This window comes from Wyeomyia smithii, chromosome 2 (genome assembly GCF_029784165.1).
Source record: "Wyeomyia smithii strain HCP4-BCI-WySm-NY-G18 chromosome 2, ASM2978416v1, whole genome shotgun sequence".
NCBI classification, from domain to species: domain Eukaryota; kingdom Metazoa; phylum Arthropoda; class Insecta; order Diptera; family Culicidae; genus Wyeomyia; species Wyeomyia smithii.
In genome coordinates, this window is record NC_073695.1 from 234,614,622 (window position 1) to 234,639,191 (window position 24,570).

Genomic DNA, 24,570 nt, shown 5'->3' on the forward strand with positions numbered 1-24,570 from the left:
GTTGTTCACTGAGCAAATGTTTTCAACGTTGGTGATTTACACCAGTTGAGAGGCTGGCAAAACATAAATCGTTCATGTAGTAAAATAAGCTCTGGTTGCAAAACGGATGAACGATATGTTGATACGATGGCATTTGATTACGGGAAGATTTGGTTTTTAAAAAGTTTTTTTTTTTTTGGAAAATGAAAATGTATGTTAGGTTTTTACCTAAAAGTCTCGATGCTTTTATGTTTATGTTTTTTGTTTACGAGACATAACAGTCAAGTGTTTATTGAAATATAGATCATTCAATGTTGGTAATGACTGAAATTTCGTACAAAAGTCCTATTCTATAAACACATATTTTTTTAAGTTAAAAAATTGAAAGTTTAAGGCTTTACATATTATGTAACCACCACAATTCTGTTCTAGTTAATTCCTTAAATTTAACTTGTTTCGAAACCTGCAGTTTACATACTTTGGACGTGTCGCAAATTTTTGGTTGACAAAAAAGAAAATCGAACTGCTATGAAAACATTTTCAACCTTTCTAAATTGGCCAACTAAATCAAACACACAAACAAACAGCCGTGATTTGGGCTGCCGTTTGTTTCCGATCGGGTGCAATTTGTCTCTCCAGTTGAAAAAGACATCTTCCGGTCGAGTTTCCAATTCAGGTGCACACCGAAACAGTGCCACCGGGTGCGATATGCCCCCTGCAATACGATTATCTTTTCCGGGGAGCTTAGCGAATATCCGCTTTTAAATCGAGAGAGAGTTAATCGCTCTTAAACAGCCTGTTTGAATTCGCCATTCGCTCGCCAGCCTTTCGGTGAATGTACAAGCCATGCTTGACCGTTGTTTAATTACACACAAACAACACGGGAGGGATCACGGTGAGCGGAAGCAAACGAAAGTTGCTTCATTTGTTCTGAACCCTGCCAGCAATTTCGCTAATGGCCAATTGGCAGCACATGCTCAGGTTTAATAATTGCAAATATTGCATTACTCCCCCCTGGAGCGGACTTTTGGGCTTTCGGCTTAGCGCACGGGGTTTGATTCCGTCCTATGTAGTAACCGCCAGTTTCGAGCAGAGACCAGGTTGGAAGAATTAGGGATAAATTGAATTTCCTGGATAGCATCGATTGCATAAGCGAATTGTTTAATTTCGGAAAATTAATTGTTTAATGAAAACGCATTGTTCTGTGCATAACTAAAATATAGGGCCTATTCACATTAGTTATAAGTGGAGGTGATCGCATTGTTTCGTTGTAGGAATTGTTATGTTATCAAACTTATTATAAAAATGGTGAGCGCCTAAATCTTTCGAAATATTCGTAGAATCTATTTTAGAATAGATAGTTTAAAATTAAGATGAAACCAAAAAAAAAATTTTAAACTTAAAATCTAAATATTTCCACGGTCGTCGTGTAGAACAAGCCAATCTCAAATCACAAATCGAACAACACAAAACAAGTTTGCGGCATCACTAGACGGTATTCCAATGTTACTGATCTCACTTTAAACCCCGTAGTCTGATCCTTTGCGTTGTTTATACTCACTGCTACGCAGGCGTAAAATGCTTCGTTCCCGTTTGGAAACGTACTTCATCGTGACTCTCGTGACTGCTAGACATGTTCGTACTTAAGCATTTCTTCTTTGAAAAGACGTATTTGAAAATTATTCTTCTCTAAAACTATAACTTCAAATTTATTTATTCAGCATTTTTAAGTTTTTTTTTTTAAAAAAAGAGGAGGCATTTAATAATTATTAATCAATATATCATTGTTTTTGCCATGATTTCGCGCTAGTTTTCTTTTACCTATTTGACTTTGGAGCTGTCTAGTCTCCTCGGAAGCCAGTAGGTCATGCAATACCTTCATCTGCCACACAGCGTTGCCACTAAGCTTTGAATAAAATCTGGCAAAACGAAAATAAGAAGTCTGGCAAAAATCTGGCATTCAATTTTGGATAAAATTTCCGGAGAACTAAAAGTGAGTTTATTGTTTGCTCTCGCCGAGTGTAGGTAGGTAAAGGCCAGCCACGGCCTGTCTTCTAGTAATGACCTTTTTGTGAGACGACGCGGATGAAATCTGGCAAATATCTGGCTCATTTTTAAATACCTGGCAGATTCTGAGGATTATCTGTTTGTCTGGCGCGCAAACAGAAATCAGGCAAAATCCAGATTTATCTGGCATACTGGCAACGTTGTTGCCACAGCTCATTTCGCTTGACTCAATCGTACGCTGCCTTGAAATCCAAAAACAGATGGTAAGTCTGAATGCTGTATTCCCAGAACTTATGTAAGATCTGTCGCAGGGTAAAGATTTGATCTGTTGTGGAGCATCCCTCTTGAAAACCAGCACTGTGATCTCCGATAAAAGGTTCCACCAACTCAATTGCAAGAACAGTGTTTGGGGGAGCCCTTTGTACGCAGAATTTAGCAACGTGATGCCTCTATAATTTCTGCAGTCGAATCGATGATACTTCTCTTAGATAGGATAAATGAGGCCCAGTCGGTTGTAATTTTCATAAAAAGAGTTTTCGAACGCTCCAAGCATCTTGTTTTCAATCGTTCATTCTTGCTCGAATCCGTGTGGTCGCTGTGGTTTCTGCCAATTGATCCTTTCTGTATATCTATCTTGTTCGTTATTTGTAGTGTCTGAGCGTTCGGTATACTGACTCACCTACAACTCCGCCAAGTAGAAGCTGCAATAGAAGAAATAAAATCCTCCTTCGATCCTAGGCCTGATGACATACCTTCTAGCGTTCTGAAAAAAATGTACAGCTGTTTTTCTACACCCACTTAACCCTTAAATGCGCAATGTTATTGTTAAACAACATTGCTAATAACGTTTCAACAAAAATGTATTTTAGGGTTTTTAGAAATATAATTTATCGAAACAGCTCTCTAGGCTCTAACGACGAAAACTTAACAGCTGGAAGTGATGTATTTGAATGTTTTGTGTTTATTTTTGCTGTCAAAATATCGGAAACAAAAAAAATGGCGAGATTTTCGATTGGTGCTGACTGTCTTTGGAAATAAATTTAAAAATAATGTTAATGGTGAGTGAAAATGTCAGAATAATCAGAAATTATACTTACAAAAGGTCAATTTTAAAACTACTGTTAATGAAATCAATTGTTCAGGCATTATTCTGCATACTTTTCGAATCTATCGAGCGTTCCGCAGCGCAGTAATCTAGGATTACCTCTCTTTGCCCTGTTTATGGATGAAGCATCCTTATTACTGCCTGACCCATGGTATTTTTTTTCGCGGACGATATGAAGTTAATGAGGACTATACGAAGAATCACGAACTATCACGGTTCATCGACATTTTTCATAAGTGATGCAGTTAACCAGGTTCGAGATTTGAGTGTTTCTTCAGACGCAGCGCTTCATTCGGGGCGCACTACAACGATGTTATTGCAAGGGTGAACCGACAACATTTTTAAGATAGTCTGGGAATTCCACAATGCGCTGTGCTTTCAATAACTGTACTTCTCCTTTGGCCCGTTCTGCTTTCAAAACTAATTCTGTAGTGTGGTGTCCATTCAACGCAAATTGGATAACAAAAACTGAAACCGTGCAACGGCAGTTCGTACACCGTGACAAGAACCGCAGCAGTTACGTCTTTTTATTCAAAATTTTGACTGGTGAGGTTGACGCCCCAAGAATTTTACAGCGGTCTGCTTTACATGCTCCGGAAAGTTCATTAAAATGAAGGAATTTTATTTCTCTGCCCCAGCAAAGCAAAGCAAAGTCTTGGTGCTATATCCCGATTCGGAACTTGACCTTCTGTTTATAATACACAGACTTCGCAACCAACTGTTAAGTGTACAGGACAATTGCGGGGCTAGCGCTACGATTCTACTGACACTAACAGTCTCTCCCGAGTTGAGACTCGAACCTACGACGACTGACTTGTTAGGCCAGCACCGTACCTCGAGAACTGCTGGGAGGCTGGCATTGTGCCCTAGCACAATGCATCATATGGACAACATGATCCCATTCGCTTTATATCAGCAAGTTTCAACACCGTTGCCGCCTTATATGCCTTCAACATGTCGGTAAATGTGAATAACTTCTCCCTAGTCGATAAACCTAAATATTCTCCAATTGTTTTTTATTATACCGTACTGCATCAAATTTCAAACACTTAAACTGTGATGTAACTTCTTTCACTAAAAAATCAACGAAAAATGAACTTTCTCATCCATCTTAAAAGTTAAGCATGTTAGATATTTTATTATTGTTGCAATTTAGTGCTATTTATATAGCTTTAAACACGTTTTGTACATGAAAACAAGAAGTATTTAGAAATCGGCTTTGATTCAAATACCAAACACTCAACGTAATCGCTTAGAGATAGATGGGCAAAACGTTTGAATACTGGCTGTCACTTTTTTCAACGCCTGCTGATTTCCCGGAAGCGGCCCTACAGTATAGAACTATACAACACTGGGTGAAGGACATTCCAAGGAACGTAATGGTATATTATAATCATACTTTTTATTACACTGGCTGCAATGATTCGAATTTTATTGTAAAGTGTTCGAAGTTTGAATCAAAACGGTATTCTCATAGTAGATTTACTTTATCATTTAGACCAACTAAGTATGCAAATACAGATACAAATACAAATCTCATGGAGAGGCTGCCACTCACGCTGACGAGAGTCACATAGCAGTGTAGTGAAGCTTCAGCCAGGGAGGTACCACGTGGAGGCACACTACATTACCCCCTTTTTTGGAATGCTGTTTCGAAAAAAAAATGAATTGAAAATTAATTCTCTAATCAAACGAATAATATTCGAGACCGAAGTGTTTTGAGCTGAAAATGCTCTATTACAGTTGATTAGCACATTGTTTGTATTATTGATTTTCAATAAGTGCTACGAGACTCTGTGGTAGACCAAATGCTATTACCGAGCTGATTGATGTGTTGACATTGGAAATCGATCAGTAAAAGACCGTGGATGGCTCATTTATCGATTGATCCTAAAAAAGCATTTGAAATCCTAGAACTCAAAATTTTCAATTTTCATAAACTCGATAAGTGTGGGTTAAAAGGCCACTTACATATTGGTAACGATTTGATTAAAATTTTTCTGTCTTATTATAGCTGTTAGTGTCAGTAGTAGTGGTTAGTTATTTAAATCAGTAGTTAGTGTCCTTCAAGGAAGTAACATGGGCCCTTTGCATATGTAAGCTTTAAGCGACGCAAACTAGTCATGACATAAGAATACTTAAAACTCGAGAAACTAATCAAAACAAGCGAAGCGTAAATTAGTTTTTGACTTGGTACTGCATCTTTCTTCACTATGCTGAGGTACATTTGGAAAAAAACTGAAATGAACATGTAACTACAGACTAACAAATATAAAACGTTGAACAAATTTTCAATAAAACCAACTTTCGGATAAACCACTACTTAACGATAGTAACACTAGCACCATCTGCTGTTATGTTCGTGCTGCGTCGTGTATTTCGGTATCAGGGATAGCGTACGTGCATGTGTCAAATTGGGAACCACAAAATTTGCGTCAAATTGCATGACTAGAGACGGGAAAAATGGTTCATTACAGTGAGCGCATCAGAACGGTTCCACTCACTAAGGTGAACTAGTTCTACTTAACAGCTCACTTGCTCTTTTCATTCTGCATAATTTTTCATCAATATAACTTATTATCAGACACCGCAAGCGAGAGCCATGTGAGAACTTTACACCCCTTCTACCAAGCCGAAACCGCGCGCGGATCTGCAATAGAACTCCCAGTAACCAGCTGTCACCGACTTTCTGCGTTTTTATGCAGAACCATCGACCAGCCGCGAGAGCAAGAAAAAAAAACTTGCCAGAGTCCACACACAGTTATACTTTTTGGCTAACGCCGAGTACGCATACTTATGTATGGCAAAAGTGGAAAGAAAATAGCGAAATAATTGGTTCACTGATCTTCTGAATTTATATAGATGCAGGCAATCTGCTCGCGAGTTGATCAGGAGAGTCAGTTATTTGAAAGAACGAAATCTTGTGATCGCTCTCAGAATAACTGGTTCTTTCGATGAACTGGCTCTTTTGACCAACCCGCAGACTATCCACTCGCTTGTATACAATATTTTTAGGGAAACCCCGCATTCTCCAACTCTACATAAAAAAGGTATCCTATTAGACAAATAATAAAAGGTTTTATTCTTTTATTTAGCTTGGAGCCACAGAAAAGATCAAAACAATGGTCGCAAACTTGGAGCGAAATTGAAACATTCAATACAAAATGTCAATTTTTGCCTTTCTCCTAGAAAGGTATAGCAATCACTGGAAAAACCAAAGGTATAAAAGTGGTCCCAATGGCCGAATGTCATATACCACTCGACTTCTTTCGACGAACTGAGCATTTTCTGTATGTATGTATGTATGTGTGTATGTGTGTGTGTGTGTGTGTGTGTGTGTGTGTGTGTGTGTGTGTGTGTGTGTGTGTGTGTGTATGTATGTGCAACTTTTTTTTCTCACTCACTTTTCTTAGAGATGGCTGGACCGATTTTCATAAAATTAATTGCGAATGAAAGGTCTAGTTGCGCCATAGGTTGCTATTGAATTTTATTGTAATCGGATTTTTAGTTTAGAGTTTATGTATCAAAATGTAAAAATCACGAAACATCAATATCTCAGAAACCACACAACCGATTTTAATAAAATTGGTTTCAATTGATCGGGCTGTCTCCAGAACCCTTAACTTTTGAATTGAACATATGGTTCAAAAGTTATGTAAAGAAAAGTTATCCTGAGGTTGTTTAAACTCACTCATTTTTCTCAGAGATGGCTGAACGGATTTTCACAAAATTAGTGTCAAATGAAAGGTCTAGTTGCCCCATAGGTTGCTATTGAATTTCATTGCAATCGGATTGTAACTTTGTCCGTTGTTCATGAAAATGTGAAATCACATAATGAAAGTTAACATATTGACTTCCTCCTAACGATCACTGGCTAATTAAAAGGTAGAAAAGTGATCCAAATGGCCGAATGTCATATACTACTCGACTCAGTTGGACGGATCGAGCATTTTCTGCATATAAGCATGTATAGGTGTATATGTTTGTGTGTGGGTGTGTACGTGTGTATGTGCACCTTTTTTCGCACTCACTATTCACAGAGATGGTCTGACCGAACAGATTTCAATGAAATTAATTGCAAATGAAAGGTCTAGTTGCCCTATAAGACCCTATTGAATTTTATTGTAATCTGATTTCTAGTTTAGAGGTTATGTATCAAAGTGTAAAAATCACGAAACATCAATATCTCAGAAACCAGACATTTGATTTGATTAAAATTAGTTTCAAATGAACGGGCTACCATAAAAACCCTTAACCTTTGAATTTTAAGAAGATTGAACATGTGGTTCAGGAGTTATGGAAAGAAACGTGTTCTGGAGACTATTTAATCTCACTCATGTTTCTCAGAGATGGCTGGCCCGATTTTTATAAAATTAGTGTCATATGAAAGGTCTTGTTGCCCCATAAGACCCTAATGAATTTTTTTCGAACGGATTATTACTTTGCCTGTTATGTTTAAAAATGTGAAATCCAGCTATGAAAAGAAACATATTCCAAGACAACTTACTTGGACTCACTCATATTTCTCAGAGATGGTTGACCCGATTTCCACAGAATTAGTATCAAATGAAAGGTCTACCTACCTCATAACTCCCTATTGAATTTTGCAGTAATCGGACTGTAACTTCGTCTGTAATGTATCGAAATGTGAAAATCACGAAACTTCATTATCTTAGAAACTACACAACCGATTTGAACAATATTGATATCAGATGAACGGGCTAGTTAAGGGTTAACTGATGAATTATGATTGAACACGTGGTTTCAAAGTTTGGCTGCCCCATACGTTACCTTTTCATTTGATTGTAATCAAGCTTAAGCAAGCGTTATGTTTTAATTTGTAAAACAACGAAAGTCTATTATCTCAAGTACTACACGACTTATTTGAACATAACTAGTGTCATACAAATGAGTCATCTCTCAAACTTACAAATAACAAACTTCATAACAATTTGATATGCTGTTTAAAAGTTTTAGAAAGAACAGAAATTCAAAGACTATTCAACACTTTACCTGCTTCGATCAATATATATGGCCTCTACATGATTTAAATGTGGTATCGTACTATCTGAACGTTCCCGGCATCGCTCGTGATTGAATTGTTCGAAATTAAGAGTCATTGCTTTTATTTCGCTATTTCTTAAGTACTAACATTACGTCAAATTTCATATTTTATACTTTAATTACAACATCAATATTTTAGAACCCAAGAATGATAAACATTTATTGGATTTAAGCATTCATGTAAATCTATTTTTACAAATAATAAGTTTGAATGAGAAAGGCTGAGACTGACCGCTAGGTGGATTAATTTAGGTTTTTTTCAGTGAAATTGCTATACAGCGGGCAAATGCGTCAAATTTAGAAAAACTATACCGAGCGTCTTAGCGGAGTGATTTAAGGAATCAAAGAAATAGTTATCGGTTTCCGTTATACTCTACTAATTTTTTTTTTTTTTTGGAAATAAAATTCAGTCCGCGCAAATATATATTTCGACTGTGACATACAGTCTTCCCAAATACAAAATACGTTATTATTCGTTTAGAAAACATTTACTTTCCAATCATTACCCCAAGTGTTCAAAGTCTTCGATAACTGCACACACGAGCGAACTATCAGTGGCCACGAGAAACGTATTGGCGATTTCGGACAGCCTGAAAGGAACACAACCTTATCGTACGGTGGTCAAAAGCCAAGAGAGCGTTTAATCTTCAGAATTTCATAGTGAAGCTCAGGAGAGCAAAAATAGCTTATCTCTACGGTAGGTGCTTAGCTCTCTACATCGATTTATTAGAACAAGAAAGGTTCCCTCTAGGCTTCATATTACAAACTAATTTTATAAGATGCTTCAATTCTGAACATGCTGGCCCCATTGAAATTGAAAAATTTCAATCATTCAATCATTATTATAATCGTTGTCGGCCGATGGGAAGTTGTCTGCTATTGGTAGAAGGCACAGCTTGGCAATTGGTCGTCGGAACAGCTTATTACCTACACGCACGTCCACAACTCGCACTAGACCGTCCGGGCCCGGAATGACGTTACTGATCCTGCCGAGTTTCCATTGCATGGTAGGGAGATTGTCTTCACATACGATGACCATTTGATTCTTCTTCACTGGGTAACGTTCGTGCCATTTGTTGCGATTCTGCAATGTCGTAATGTAGTCGTTTGACCAACGACGCCAGAAATGTTGCACCATCTGTGTTTGTCGCTGCCAACGGGAGAGTGTTGATTCTTTGTGATCGGTGACATCGGGCTCAGCAATATCCGTTAAAGGTCGTCCCACGAAAAAGTGCCCAGGGGTTAAAGGTGCGACGTCGTTAGGGTCTACCGACATTGGTGTAATCGGTCTCGAATTTAGAACGGCTTCGACGCGCGCAAGAACGGTTGCATACTCTTCAAAATTTAGATTAGCCGTCCCTATTATGCGCTTAAGATGATATTTGGCAGATCGTACACCTGCCTCCCATAATCCACCGAAGTGTGGAGCGTTAGGCGGTATAAGGTGCCAGTCTATGGCTGCCTTTGAACAGAAATCGTCCACCTTGTGCTTAAAAAGCTGAGACCGGAACATATCGTACATTTCTCGTAACTTGTTCTTGCTACCAACGAAATTCAGACCATTATCGGAAAACAATCGTTCACATTTACCTCTGCGTGAAATGAAGCGTTGTAATGCGGCAATAAATGCATCCGCCGTTAGGTTGGAAACCAGCTCTAAATGTATCGCCTTCGTGGCGAAGCAAACAAAGACTGCCACATACGCCTTATACACGACAGTTGACCGCTTATTTTGCTGACGGACATACACAGGACCACAAAAATCCACTCCAGTATTTCGAAATGTGTAGCCACCTCCAAGGCGTGATTTCGGTAAGTTGCCCATCATCTGTTGCATTGTCACTGGTTTCGCCTTGAAACAAGTAACACACCGTCGAATGACTAAGCGTACAGTGCTGCGACCAATATCGTCTTTGCAACGCGTTGAGTAATAGCTGTTGTGGAGCATGCAGAAGTTCAACATGATATGCTCTTACAACTGCATGTGTGAATGGATGACCAGGTGGTAATATCATGGGATGCCTCTGATGTATCGGTATCCATGAAGCATTATGATTCCTTCCACCAACTCGCATAACAGCAAAACGACCTTTATCTAGAAACACTGAATACTGAGTTAACTTACTCTGTTGATGAATTACCTGACCAGATTCAAGACAACGGAAATCTCTGGGAAACGCTTCTCTCTGAGCTATGCTGATCATCGCCTTCGTTGCCTCGTCTAATTCTTGGATGGTGAGCTGCCCATATCGATGATCCTTGTGACTACCTCGCTGAATATGGTCGATGAATCGCAGTGCAAATGCCATGACACGTTGCATTCGCCTAAAGCTGCTCTGCCTGGCGAACAAGATGAATTTTTCGGATGTATCGATGACCGCGAAGCTCATTGAAGGATTTCGCGATTCTGGAAACTGTTCTATCGGAAGTTGTTGAGAATTCACAGGCCAGTCTGTCTCGTCTTTGGTCAGAAATGTCGGACCAAACCACCAAAGCTTGCATGCTCGGATCTCGCTAGGTAATAGTCCACGCGATATGAAATCTGCTGGATTTTCATTTGTGTTCACATGTCTCCACTCCATACTTTTAGTCAGTTGCTGTATTTCGATAACTCTGTTGCAAACAAATGTCTTCAGCTTGCTTGGGTCGGTCTTTATCCAAGAAATAGCGGTGGTGGAATCGCACCAAAGAACAATTTTGGAAAAAGTAATGTTCAAATTGTGCGTTATATTTGAAATTAATCGGGCAAGTTCACGTGCACCGCAAAGTTCAAGACGCGGTATTGTCGGTTTAGCGTTTTTCAGTGGTGCAATTCGAGACTTTGAGGTTAATAGAATAGTTGAGCAATGTCCGGAATTATTAATCGAACGTACATATACGCATGCTCCATAACCGAGATTGGACGCATCGCAAAATCCGTGAAGCTCCACTTGGCAAGGGAAATTGTACGGAAGGACACCGCGCTTGATTGGTATTTCTCCCATCTGTACCAATTGATTCCGAAAGGTAGTCCAGTGTTCAGCTTCATCATCGGATAACACATCGTCCCACTCAACCTCAAGCTGCCATAAACGTTGCAATCGTATCTTTGCTGCGAAGATCACTGGTCCCAACAAGCCCAAAGGGTCGTACAATTTGGCTATATCTGAATAGATTGATCGTTTGGTTACTGGACCGTTGTGGAAATCTATTTCGTGCAGTTTTGTTAAGAATACGTCTTGTCGGGGTTGCCACGTTAAACCCAGGGTACGTGTCGTTTTTTCATCCTTAAAAAAGGCAATTTGTTCGTTATCAGCATTCGGAACCGATTCCAGTAATGCAGGACAGTTTGATGCCCACTTATGTAGTTTGAATCCTCCTGAAGCCATCATTTGGATAAACTCGTTCTGTAGGTCCAATGCCTTCTCGATTGTTTCTGCTCCGCTTAGTAGGTCGTCAACATAAAAGTCTACAGTCCCAGCCTGGGACGCCAAAGGAAATCGTTTTCGCTCATCTTTGCACAATTGCTCCAGTGTTCGAGTTGCTAGAAATGGGGCACATGCTGTGCCATATGTGACTGTCGCTAGTTGGTACACCTCCAAAGGGTCTTCAGGCCGCGCACGCCAAAAAACTTGTTGATATTTTCTATCGCTTGGTCGAATAACAATCTGCCGGAACATTTGTGTAATGTCCGCAGTAAACACTATCTTCGGTACCCTGAAACGAAGCACAATTGCAGTTAGCTTACGTTGCAGAACCGGCCCGACGAGTAAATGATTATTTAGAGACGTTCCACTCGTCGTGGATGCCGACGCATCGAAAACAACTCGTGTCTTCGTGGTAGTGCTCGTGGGGTTGAACACTGCATGATGAGGCAATAAAAAACCATCAGGACAAGGATATTCGGCTTTGATCATGTGACCTTGCTCGCTATAATCGCTCATAAATGCTAAGTACTGATCTCGTAGTGTAGCATCGTGAATCAATCGTCTTTCCATTTGGACAAATCGTCGTAAAGCCATCGTTTGGCTGTCACCTAGTGAATCGATAGTTGATTTTAATGGTAGGCCAATTTCATATCGACCGTCCGATAACCTTCGGTACGTATCCAGAAAACTTTGTTCGGCTGCTCGTTCATCTTTGGTCAAATTTCGAGGTTCGGGAAAAGTCTCCATCTCTCAAAACTTGCTGATCTGCTCGCTCAAATTTTCATTCGTTGCTACTCCACAAAAGTTCGTAGCAGTAAGCCGCCCTTTCGGTGTACTGACTGCTCCTCCCACCACCCAGCCGAAAACTGTCTCTTTGCACCAGAACGAGCCATCGTCTGTCAACGAAAATGATTGGCCAGTGACTACTTCATTGAATGCTTGAATCCCTAAAAGCATATCGATTCGTCTCGACCGATTGAACTGAGGATCTGCAAGCTGTACATCTACAGGAATTCTTCCGGGATCGATAGGAAAGGTCGTATTGGTAAATCGGATGTGACTCGTTTCATCACTAGGAAGTTCAGGTTCATCGAAACATTTTATTAGAGATTGAGCGAATCCGTGCTCCAACCATGTTCTTAATCAATTTTGGTGTTCCAGATACACCTTCTATGCTTATATTTGTACTGAATTTGCGTAGACGTAACGCGTTTACTATGCTCGTGGAGATCAAATTATGCATCGATCCACAATCGAGTAATATTCTACATTGTGTGGAGTTCCCGTACTCATCCTCAATCTGCACCACAGCTGTGTAGAGAACATATTGTGAGGTGGTGGTTAATGATGGTACAACACTAACAAGTGTGTTTGTCGTGGAAGACGAAGCACCAGCGTTTACTGGGTTCGGTTCAGATTCATGAATTAAGGTATGATGTCGACGTGCACATTTACGACATGAGCTGGACTTGCAATCTGCCACTCTATGTTTGTTGCTAAAGCAATTCAAGCAAAGACCAAAACTTTTCACCTTTGCTAATCGATCAACTGGGACTAGCTTCAGAAATTGTTCACAGCGACTCAAATAGTGCGCACCCTTGCAAACGAAACAAGTTGTGTTTGGTTTGGCTGAAACAACACTGACAGGAAATGCTTTACTGGTTGCTTGTTGGCGAGCACCGTGGTTTGAGACTTGGGTAACCTTGCTTTCGTGTTCTATATTTTCCAAACATCTACAACGAGATTGAAGAAACTCGAGCAATTTTTCCCATGACGGTAACTGCTTTTCGATCGATTGTAGCTCAAAATCCTTTCTGGTACGAGAATCAAGGCGAGAACAGATCAAATGTACTACAAATTGTTCAGACAAAGGTCCAAGTTTTAATTCAAGATTGCTCAATGCACGAAGATTACGAGACACGTCATTAATCAACGATCGCAACGCTGACCCTGATTCACGAAATATTGGCTTTACATGGAACAACTGAGCAATGTGCTTATCAACGAGAAGCCTTTTATTCTCAAATTCACCGCAAAGAGCTCTCCAGAGATACGAAAACGTGTCTTCAGCAAATTGAACATGGCGAGCTGCGCCATCTTGAATAGCGGCCTTTAGATAAAACAACTTTTCACTCTCCGAAAGACCTTCTCGGCGTTTAACAAGTGAATTGAACTGACCCTTGAAGGAGATCCAATCCTCTAACTGGCCTTTGAAACGAGGGAGGGGAATTTCTGGCAGTTTCCACTGTGTTTGCTGTGTAGGAGCAACCGCGACTTGGGCACTTACGGGCTTAGGTTGGTTACATTCCCGCAACGTGCTACGAATACGATGCCGAATTTCATCAAACATATCTTCTAACTTCTCACTAGTCATCTGCCAAGATTGCACCTCATCTTCCTTAATCACGCCGTACAACTTAACCTCAGTCTCATGAAATAAAGAACGCATAGCTTCAACCGTATCTAGTTTATCTTCGAGAAGTAATTGTTTCTCGGTATCAAAAGAACGCACGAAAATTAATAATTTTTCAGCACGTGACTCAATAGAGTCAATCATGCGAGTGTACGACGTCATCAACAGCTTTTTCTTATTAATAACAATACTCTCCACTAAATGATGATGCTTCATTCGTCTGGTTCAAAATGGCAGTCGGTGACAGCTCGTTCTGATTTTTATTTCCGCTTATAGGATACAGATCCTACTAAGTATTTATCATGTTAACAATAAAAAAAGTATATTGCAAAATTCCTGAACGATCGAAAACATTTATTTCAAATGCACTTCATGATAGAAAAATATAATAGGAACTGATTTTCCGTCCCAGAAAGCGACAGCCAACGATGATGCTCGAATCAAACTAGTTTTTAAAAAAGATCCGTTCAAGCCTGTCAAGGAAATCGGAATCGAGCTGAACTTGTCTGTGAGTTCCCGAACACTCCAGAAACAGCTTGTGGAGCAAGGACTCGGTGGTAGAAGCCCCAAGAAAGCTGCTATGGCTCAATTTGATCAGCTTGCTTTATCCGACACTGTACTTCGAATAGTGAGAATTTCTCAAGGCCGTCTACAAGGGCAATTTATCACAGAACTAGTTTCACTTTTTGGTCCCATACCCTTCAAGCTCTGAAAATTTTAAAGTGAGTTCTACTATTTTACGAAAATATAAACTTCAGTTTATTATTGAAAAAGTAACTACTTTCGAATGATTTCTCGGATTTCCTATCGATGATCGATGTTTCTCCAAGTATCTTCAGAACATCCTACTTTCTGGAGTTGGTATGAATCATGAACTCAGCTTGGGTACTGGAGGAAGTCCTTGCAAAATCGATTAACATGCATAAAATGAATTCACTCGGCGGTCTTGCGTGGAGAAATTTAATCATGTTCAACCTTTGTTCATCATTTTCAGCAAAAGTAGTGTCGCATTTTGATAGCAAAGTTTAAGTTTTTTCCTGCACATTGTAGTAGAAAAATGTACCAAAACGCAAAAAAATAGGCGGATTGCCAGAGATTCCGCTTCAAATACCAATTCGGTTAGTTTCTGACGTACCGAAAAAAAAGTGTCGCCTTATTTCCTATCGGGCGGGGCATCCTCGAGGGCTGCGTTGATAAGCACCGCTTCAAACAGCATGATTTGCAGTTCACCCCATTGTGCATTGTTCTAAGTTGTTTATTATATAACCAGCACAAAAGGAGCCACACTCTCTCCTGTGGGGAAAGTTATATTTACGCCATCCTTTGTTCCCGATCCATGCCTCGAAAATTTGTAGCTTGTACGCAAAAACCTTCGGCAGGAAATGTTCGCCGGTGCAATTTCTTCGCCAGTAAGCCGTTTACTGCGCATCATCGTCACCGAATGACAGCGGATTCAACAATTTTCATTATCCTCCCTTCGACCGCTAGTAATTTTATGGATTCGAGCTTTTGGGCAGTAGAGCTCGACGCTGAGGTCGGTTGTGTGGTTGTCAAAACTTTTCCCACAATTTTTTCTTCCGTGTGTCGAAACGTAACCTCAATGGCCTTCCATTGAAAGCTCTTCAGCAAATTTCTAACCCCGTTAAAGAATGCCGTATTACTGTGTCGCCTTCATTTGCTATTCAAACCATCTAAACCGCAAAGTTTCGAAACAAATCTGAATAAATAATCGTCAGTTTGGTCAAAACCAAACCAGAAGCCCCCAGAGTAGATCTTCGATGCAGCATCGGAGATTTTGGCATCTGGCCCGTACTATTATCATTTATAGCCTTGCAAAAATCGCAAATTCGAAAGCCGCACAAAAGTTTCGTTCAAAGCCGGTTAACCATTGCCAGGTGAAGTAAATTGTATTCGGAAAGTTTCTTTTCTGGCCGCACTTTTTGCTTCCGAAGCTGGAGGCCTTCGAGCTTCCTCTTTTTCCCAGATACCCTCGTTTTCTTTTTTTACTGGCAAGCGTAAATATTCGAAACTTTGTTTCTTTGGGGAAATCCGTCAGACCGTTGGGAGATAAAATCGAAACTTTTCCTTCTCCTGGTTTCGTGTTTCAATTCGAGCTTAATTGAAGATGATAGTTGATTGAATGTTCTTTCCATGAAGTTCGTGCTTTTTTTGTTAGAGTATTTTTTCTGAATAATCTCATCAAATCGTTTTCATCTCATTGTAGTTAATTGTTCACGCTTTAATTGCAACCCATAGTCTTACTGATTGAAGTGAATCAAGCAACATTTAATGAATCATGCAGAACTCTTTCGATGTGCCCAACGTCAATGATTCCTGAGCATCCCATCGAATCGGTAAATGAGATGCGAAATGGACGGATGCCAGCTGGGATTCCTAGGGGTCCTTCCGCCTGTTTTACTTTTTCCACTGTTTTCCTTTCCCGAACTGGACTGAAACTGGACATTCAATGGATGGTAGCACAAGGGCATGATTTGCTTGCTCGAGCAAGAGTCTGATTTGCATAAACGGAATGGTTCCAATGGAGAGTGGAGTCGGGTAAAATGCAAAGGTAGAATCGGTTGGCAGTTAACAAAGGAGTAATTGACTTAGCGCATTGAAACGGCACACCCTGTGCACCGGTTCTGCTGTCCTTGTTGTTCAAATTCACCGGGATGCCAGGCTGCCGTAGATTCTGTTGCGATGACAAATCGAACTGAAATCGACTTGCTGCATTCAACCGGAGCATCCGCTTCATAGACCACCAGCAGCTGTGACTGAGCGGCAGGGGGTCAATAATAACAAACTACAAATTGACAATGCAATGCAGCATACTATCGGTTCGACTAATGCAGATAAACACTGCAGGGTAGCTGTAGGAGAAAAACCTGCTACCACTTTCCCTTTCCAGTGCGCCGGCAGAGTGAGCTGCACAAGTAAGAGAACGAATTCCAGCATTTTATTGCATGTATTTACGAATTTGCGACTCTTCATTATTGCAATCGGAAATTGACTGGCGGAGAAGTCGAGCTTCATTTTCGAAATTCGATTAAAGTCTAATTCGGTTTGGAGCCCTTGAGTAGAAATGTATTGAAATCTGACTGTGGCAGTCTAATCTCATTTTCAGAGTGACGTTTAAAATTAAAAAAAAAAAAACTAATGACTTTAACGAATAACGAAAAAAGGGAAACTGGAATAATCCAAAAAATATATGGTTCCATCCAGGATCGAACTGGAGACCTTCTGCGTGTAAAGCAGACGTGATAACCGCTACACTATGGAACCCACATTGGGGTTGAGTGTTTTACGAGACAATATAATTTAACCTTAGCTAATCCGTGGCGAACTAGGAAGGGGTCAATTCGTTTTGAAGCTCGTTATACACCCTTCTCGTCCATTGCTACGGTAAAGCTTTTATTCGTAACGGGTGTGAAAGCAAACGGTCAAAGCAGCTCTCAACTGGCGAATGCAAATGCATTCGTTTCGTTGATACAGTTTGTTTTAATTAGACTTGTTTGCTTGGTTTATTTATCTAATAACATGTCGACGAGTGAGAAATAATTGCTCTTCCATTTGCTAGGTTTAGGAAACGACTGTATTGACATCCATATTTTCTGAGGAAATCCATTGAAATGACAAAAATAGTTTTCATGAGTTAATAGGAAGCGCATTTTCTGAAGGTAGGCCTCAATATAATAAGAGATGCGATTGTTCAATGGTAATGAAAAATTCTAATTCGGTTTTTGAAAGCTTTGGAAAATATAGTAGTTGTAAACTATGTCTACACAGCATTCATAATTCAATATAATTTTACCGGTGTCTAGGTATTACTAAACCAAGTATGCTTTTTCCAAAAATTTATCTGGATTTGTTTGAGCGGTAGCCTCTTTGGTTTTTGGCCGTGGTGGCCTAACGAAGCGTAGATTGGTTTTGGATTTATAATTGATTCGTGTTTGTATTTATCAAATTATATTGGTTATGGGGTTGGTTGAGAAAAGCCCATTTGAGAAATTCCTTGCAAAAGACTCAAATACGCGCGAAAAATCCTACCTCTTTTGATTTTGAAAGTAACACTTGATACATTGGAGTCAAATAATTCAAATATATTATATTGACGCGAATCCAGGTGGGATGATGTAACAAACATCGTAATGGTCCTAAATCGCTTCCTTGAGGAACATCCGACAGGTTAACGAAGCTACAAGGTACGATCCTAACCACACACCTACTAGAATCTCAAATGATTTTGATCCAGCGGATAGGGAGGTTATTTCTCTGTAGTTCATTAGATCGTGAATGATGTGAATATCCACATCACCATTTTTGGGCTCAAGCTCCACTTCCTTCCAACGGTCTTGAAGGACAAATTTCTTTTTGATAGCATAGTCAAGATGAGCATCCAGTTCAGTTTGGTATCAAGAATAACTCCTAGGTATTTAAGTTGTTCACTAAATAGAATTTCTCCTCCCCCAAGCTTGAGAGTTCTTAGATTGATTTTTATCTTTCTAGCTAGGCATACGATTACCGCTTTAGTCGGATTAATGTCGAGACTTTCATTAAATACACCAGGACTGGTTAAGAGCCTTTTGCATTCTTTCCGAAACTATGTGGTCAAACTATCCTGTTACCAAGATGACTACGTCATCCGCAAAGCCCACAATCTGGAAACCTTTTGCTTCTAAGCTTCTGAGGAGATCACCTACCACCAAGGACCACATAAATGGCGAAAGAACAGCTCCTCGCGGACATCATTTCGTTACCCTGAGTGTGATAGCGGAAGGTGACTTTTCAGTTTTCATGATCAGCACTACAGTGGATTATCCAGATTGATATGCAAACTGAAATTTTGAGAACGGTTCTGCTTGCATGGAAGATGAATGAATGAAATCATTAAACACTTATTTTTAGTCTTCGTTGTCTATTCAATCACTGATGCAAGATGATGATTTACTGGAGAGTGGATCGACCAGCAACAAGCAGAGCTGCGGTATGTCGCAGCGCAGCATGCGGCGTTTTCAAATATACACTAAGGTCTTTTCCTACGCGGGGAAGCGTTCAAAATTTGTATGAGTTGAAAGTATAACGAAAACCACCCCAAAAACCACCCTCAAATGTTTGAACCTTGTTAAAATATGATAGTGATCAATTGGAAGGTAAAAAAAAAGTTAATTTTCTGTATTTACGGACAGACCAGAAAGAAAACCGGGAAACCGCAATGGTGTTTAAAGATCACATTCCACAGCGCTAGATTTTGGATCTCTCATTTATGTGGGAAGCACCGTTGTATAGGCATGTCTGCAGCACTACTGAATATGCTTGCACATGTTAGTGGTTTTGTTCGGATCTGGCGCGCAGTGTTGTTAATCTCGCTAATAAAAAGCATGCGATACTTACTTATTTATTTATTTCGTCAATCATATATGTAGACTGGTTACATCAATTTCTAAACTATACACGAACATAAAACAAATTAATTTTGTGTCCTCAGCCTCAAGGACTTGAAATACTGTTTAAGTTTATACCGGGATATCGTAAAGTCAATCGCTTCGCAGTGTTGATTATAAGAATTCATCATACTATTTATAAGTCCATTTTTTGCGTATTCCGTACGATGATGGTTGAGAGCAAATAAACTACTGCTGAGTCAACGTTCTGCGAAACGATATCGTTTACAAATGAAGCCATCGCGTACTCTCGCCGTTCTTTTAATGTTTGCATGTCAATCAACATGCAGCGTGGTTCATATGACTCCAAGTGGTGTTCTCGATGCTACCGAAATCACATACTGAAGTATACTGGACATACTGGAGTTACATTCGAACAGTTTCGAATTGTCGAACACTTCCTTCATTACACACCACCGAGTGTTGATACTTGCCAGTTGTCTCGTAGGTTAACATTCGCTCCCAGAATCATGTACCCACACTTCCGTATACTCTCATTCTCGCGTGCACTCCCCTACTCGCGAGCGCGACCAGCCGAAGATGATTGTTTCAAGACGCATCGCGATGATGCGGAGTGGCGTGGCGCGATGAAGCAAAGTGACAAACAAATTCTGTGAATAGGTAGTACGATACACGTTTCAGTAAGCAATATTATACAGATTCTCCACTTGATTCTTAGCAAGACTGCTTGGTAGTAATTCGGCAATTGACAAATCTCATGCGCGAGTGCTATCGTCAGTGCGTGAATAACAAAGAGTTTCTCGAACTATGAGTGCAAACGATTGGAGAAGCGTAGCACATATCTTATGTCGTTTTCGTTTTCGCGGTGTAGCTACACTCAAACGACACTTTTGACACCGTAAATGTTTCATTTGACTTTCTGGACTACACTTTTTCTGTCTCTGACTACACCCGGAAAAAGCAGAGTGTACTGTAGGAAGTTACCAGCACATTCACACGTATGTGACAAAACTGGTTTGTTTTTGTTCTCGTTCCACGTGGTAAGGTGTCAGGTAAATTTTTGCTCAGCACATTTGCGAGATGGACATATGAAATGGAAACGAGACAAAATGACGCCGGCGATAATGACCAAAACAAAACGAATTGACAGCTATCCCAATTGAATTACACTGAAAATGTTTTATTTGAAGCTGCTAAGTGTAGTCCGGAAAAAGTGTAGCTACACCTCGAAAACGAATTTGATATTATTTTAAAGCAGAAAAGAGGGTAACAGCTTTGCTTCTCGCTCGCTTTGCAACGTTGTAGGCGCGTTCGCTTCCAACCATATAGGCTCTGTTAATAGGTAGTTTTGCGTGTGTGTTGCCTTCGTTACTCAGCGTGTTGGAAGCAAATGCCCAACATGTTATGGGGTCCTAAGCAAAAGGGATAAGAAGTGCCGTTGGTTCTGTGACAATAGTGGCACCTGGCATTCTGTTAGTTTTCTGGTCATTACGAATTACGAGATGCTAATGGTATATGACGTGGGATGATTCTTGTTTTCTCAATATTTCTGCCAGAATTTCTTTTGACTAGTTCAAATTATGAGAAACTAATGAACTTCGCGCGCAACTTTTGTCTGTTCAGCTACAAACAGTGTGCAGCGCAGTCTGTCCACTTTTTCAAATTTTCTCATTTTTTCACCTACGCCGCGCTGTGTTTCATTTCGCCGTTTTTGTGCAATTAAATAAATAGCGATTCAAATGTTGATTATAGCCATAATGTATGTTCGGAGAAGTTTCAAGATATACAAAAATGCATCTTTCGATGTGGGAAGATGAGTAAAATCCACCTAAAAGTGAGATAGAAAATTTCCTTTTTCATCAGATTGAGAATACGCAGACGTGTTCAGAGCCATGAAATTGCGTCATTTTGCTACTTTTTGACGTTTATTATCCATTGAAGTAAATGATCAAAACGTTCAGGTTATGTGTTCATCTTTTTTTCGCCTGATATTTCTAACTCATTTTCTAATTTCATCTGATTTTTTACATCTACGAATTCTATGTAACTTCGTTCAATCGAATTTGCATGTTACATTGTATGGTTGTGGCAAAGGTTGCAAAGTCAGGGGAAAAACATAGTCCTGTTCATGTCATGCTCAGATTTAATTCGCTGTAGGTCGAATTCGCGTTATGAAAATTATGCGCGTTGATGCTGGAGTACTTGTCAATCTGTTCTGCTTTGTTTCTAATCATAATTTAAAATTTGATATAACATTTTCATCGAGCAGGATTTATTTCCACCCACGTTGTTTTGATTCGACGGTGAAGTGGTACTCTTAGGGCCGGATTTAGGTGCTGGGGGGTCCGGGGCGGATATTTTTGTGGAGCCCTCTTTTCTTAAAACATGAGGTTATGTTTCGCTGTAAAGTGATGAGCGAAAAAAAAGGTCTTCACTCTGGCTTCACGTCTACCCCAGGACTAGGGGTGGGCCCTTAGAATCGCGAGGCCCGGAGCATTTGCCCTCCCGGGTCTGGATACTCTACCTATAACCGTGTTCTAGTAACTTTCAAAATTATTTTCGAAAGACTTCAAATCTATTGAACAATGCTTCTCTTCAAGGTTATCAATTATTGAATAAAACAGAGAGTTACTAAAATTTTCCGTTTCATACCATCAAATGGATTACACTCGATATTCCAAAACCTTTTGCAAAAAATACATTGGCATAAGACAGGCTATCTAAATTTTACGTTAAGCATGCGGTAGTGTCTTACAAACAACGTATTCAACAAATTTTCAAAATAATTTTTTAGTTGCTAAAACTCTCCTGAACAAATCGAAGTAGACACTCTTAAGAAAACAAAGTTTTTCTAACAAAAGCTAACTTGCAACAAATCTGAAATGACCATCTCTTTTGATATTTTTAAATGGATTTTTTTTCAGTGTATTATTTTTCAATGAAAGCTCAGAAAATCCTCTAAAAATCATTCCTAGACAACTTCTCTCGTCATTATTATTTAAATAAACCGAACCGAGACACGACCTAAAGGTTAAAATACGTTAATACACTAACTACATCTGTCTTGTGATGCCCCAGTTGCACTGAATGAACATTGCCGCATAGATATTTTATCGCGTGATTGGTTTATCATTGACGCGAGCGTCACATAGCGGGAGCATTATCACTTACAGTTAGATGACGGGTTCAAGTTTGTAATAATAATTATTTTCATAAATAATTTTCCAACTTGTAAATTGATGCCTTAAAAATCTGGATTATTCAATAAATAAAAACAGGAAAAAATGATTCTAATTGAGCCTAAGAATAATAGTAGTACCGTAGAATGGGGTGAAATTGATCAGTGGGGTGAAATTGATCACCTGAAAATATGTGATAAAAAATACTAATCAAAAGATGTTGCTCTTACAATACTAGGTAATGTTAACGTGTCCCTAAACGCAACTTTTGCATTATTCCCATACCTGTCAAAGTTATCCCTTGCATGCTCGGTGCAATTTTCCATATTTCCGAAAATTTCTTCTAACTCAGTCAAAACTCAATCGAATTTGATCAAACAAGTTTCAAAATAACAAAAAAAATATTGTGTTCAGGTTAGACATAAAATTCTAAACAATTGCTTAGAATTCAGCAGTGAACGCACTCTGCGTTGAGGCCCATTTTTTGTGTAGACTACACCTTGCACACACACTGGTAGGAATTGGGCAATATTTATAGAGTGGTTTCGCTGGCTGTAGTTTAGCTGCAATAAAATTGTCGGATTAAGTAGATCGCCTGAAATAAAGGTCAAAGTTAATAAATTTGAAGTGAAAGTTTAGTGAGTCTAAAACTACTTAACGGTGTAATCACTTACCCGAAGAAAGTGCCCCTCTGGATCATCTGCTGCGGGTTGCTGGTTGCTGTTAGTTGCTGTTCTGCTGTCTGCTGCTGGCCCTGCTTGTTAGTGCATCGATCGACGGAGTCTCGATCAACCGCACATTCATTGGATAGCTTGGCAGGTATTTTTGAGCTGCGATCTGGACGTTAATCGCAACATATTTCTGGTGCCGTGACCAGGATAGACGATCCTGGAACCTGCCGTGGCCGTGCGCGCTATTTTCAACATTCTATCCACCGTCGCACGCTTTGTTAAAGCGTGAAAGGATTTTCCGCCATCATTGGACGCTGTTGGCAGAACAAATATCTAATTGTTCGGAACCGCCATCGCAATTCTTCAGAGGGAACTTATTGTTACCATTGTGGATTCATCCGACGCCTGCTGCTTCTGGCCATTTGGAGCTTTACTACAAATTGTATCGTTTCTACAAGGAATCTTCAGCTACCGTTTGGAACGGCGATTCGTTTGCGGAGTTTGTAATGAAATACAAGGCATATTTCAGCCTTGGCAAAGGTTAGTACCTTTCCAAGAACTTATCATTTCTATCGCCAGTGCTACCTGGTCGTCTTTTCGCAGAAACTGGTCTGCATTTTATTGTTGCTGCTTCACCTGGCGACGCGAATCCGGCGGTGTTAATCCGCTGCGGTACGACGAGTTGCCGCTTATTGGCGTCCGGTGACGCTCATCTTCTCAAGTGGTTCTCCTGCTTACAATGGACGACGATCGGAGAATTCAACAACTAAACGCTAGGCAGACAACACTGCTCGCTTCGATTCATCGCACCGATTTGTTCCTGCAAGAATACGTGCCGGAACGGGATTCCTTCGAGGTTGCTCTGCGGCTGGAAAATTTGAAAGTGCTGTGGCAAGGACTAGAGGAGGTCCAAAGTGAGCTGGAAATACTGGAGACAACGAATGGCGCGATGGTAAGAAACCTACAGTTTCGATCCGACTTCGAACCCAAACTTTTCAGAATAAAAGCTGGCCTAATTTCCAAAATACCTGCTTCTCCTTCTGCGGCGCATCTCCCTCAAAATCCTCCCACTCTTTCGCACTCTGGTTTGGCTGGTCTCAAGCTTCCGACTATTTCTCTTCCCGAATTCGCTGGTGATTACCAAGATTGGCTCGCATTTCACGATACTTTTTTAGCGCTAATCCACTCTAATCAGGAAGTGGCCGATATTCAAAAATTTCACTACTTGCGTGCTGCTGTGAAGGGTGACGCTGCACAGGTAATTGAATCGATTTCCATTAGCTCTGCTAACTATCGGCTAGCCTGGGAGGCCCTTGTTTCTCGCTATTCAAATGAGTATTTGT

At 40.0% G+C, this 24,570-nt stretch overlaps 2 protein-coding genes and 1 non-coding gene across 3 annotated transcripts in view; all 3 read right to left on the reverse strand.

Annotated features, from left to right (window-relative positions):
- LOC129719497 (glycerol-3-phosphate phosphatase-like) overlaps positions 1 to 24,570 on the reverse strand; it is a 393,537-nt gene that overhangs the window by 165,663 nt on the left and 203,304 nt on the right. The window lies entirely within an intron of this gene.
- On the reverse strand, positions 12,650 to 14,191 carry LOC129720473 (uncharacterized). The gene has a single exon (XM_055671961.1). The coding sequence runs from the start codon at positions 14,189 to 14,191 to the stop codon at positions 12,650 to 12,652; it is 1,542 nt and encodes a 513-aa protein (XP_055527936.1).
- Trnav-uac (transfer RNA valine (anticodon UAC)) lies at positions 17,185 to 17,257 on the reverse strand. The gene has a single exon. It is a non-coding gene; the product is annotated as a tRNA-Val (tRNA).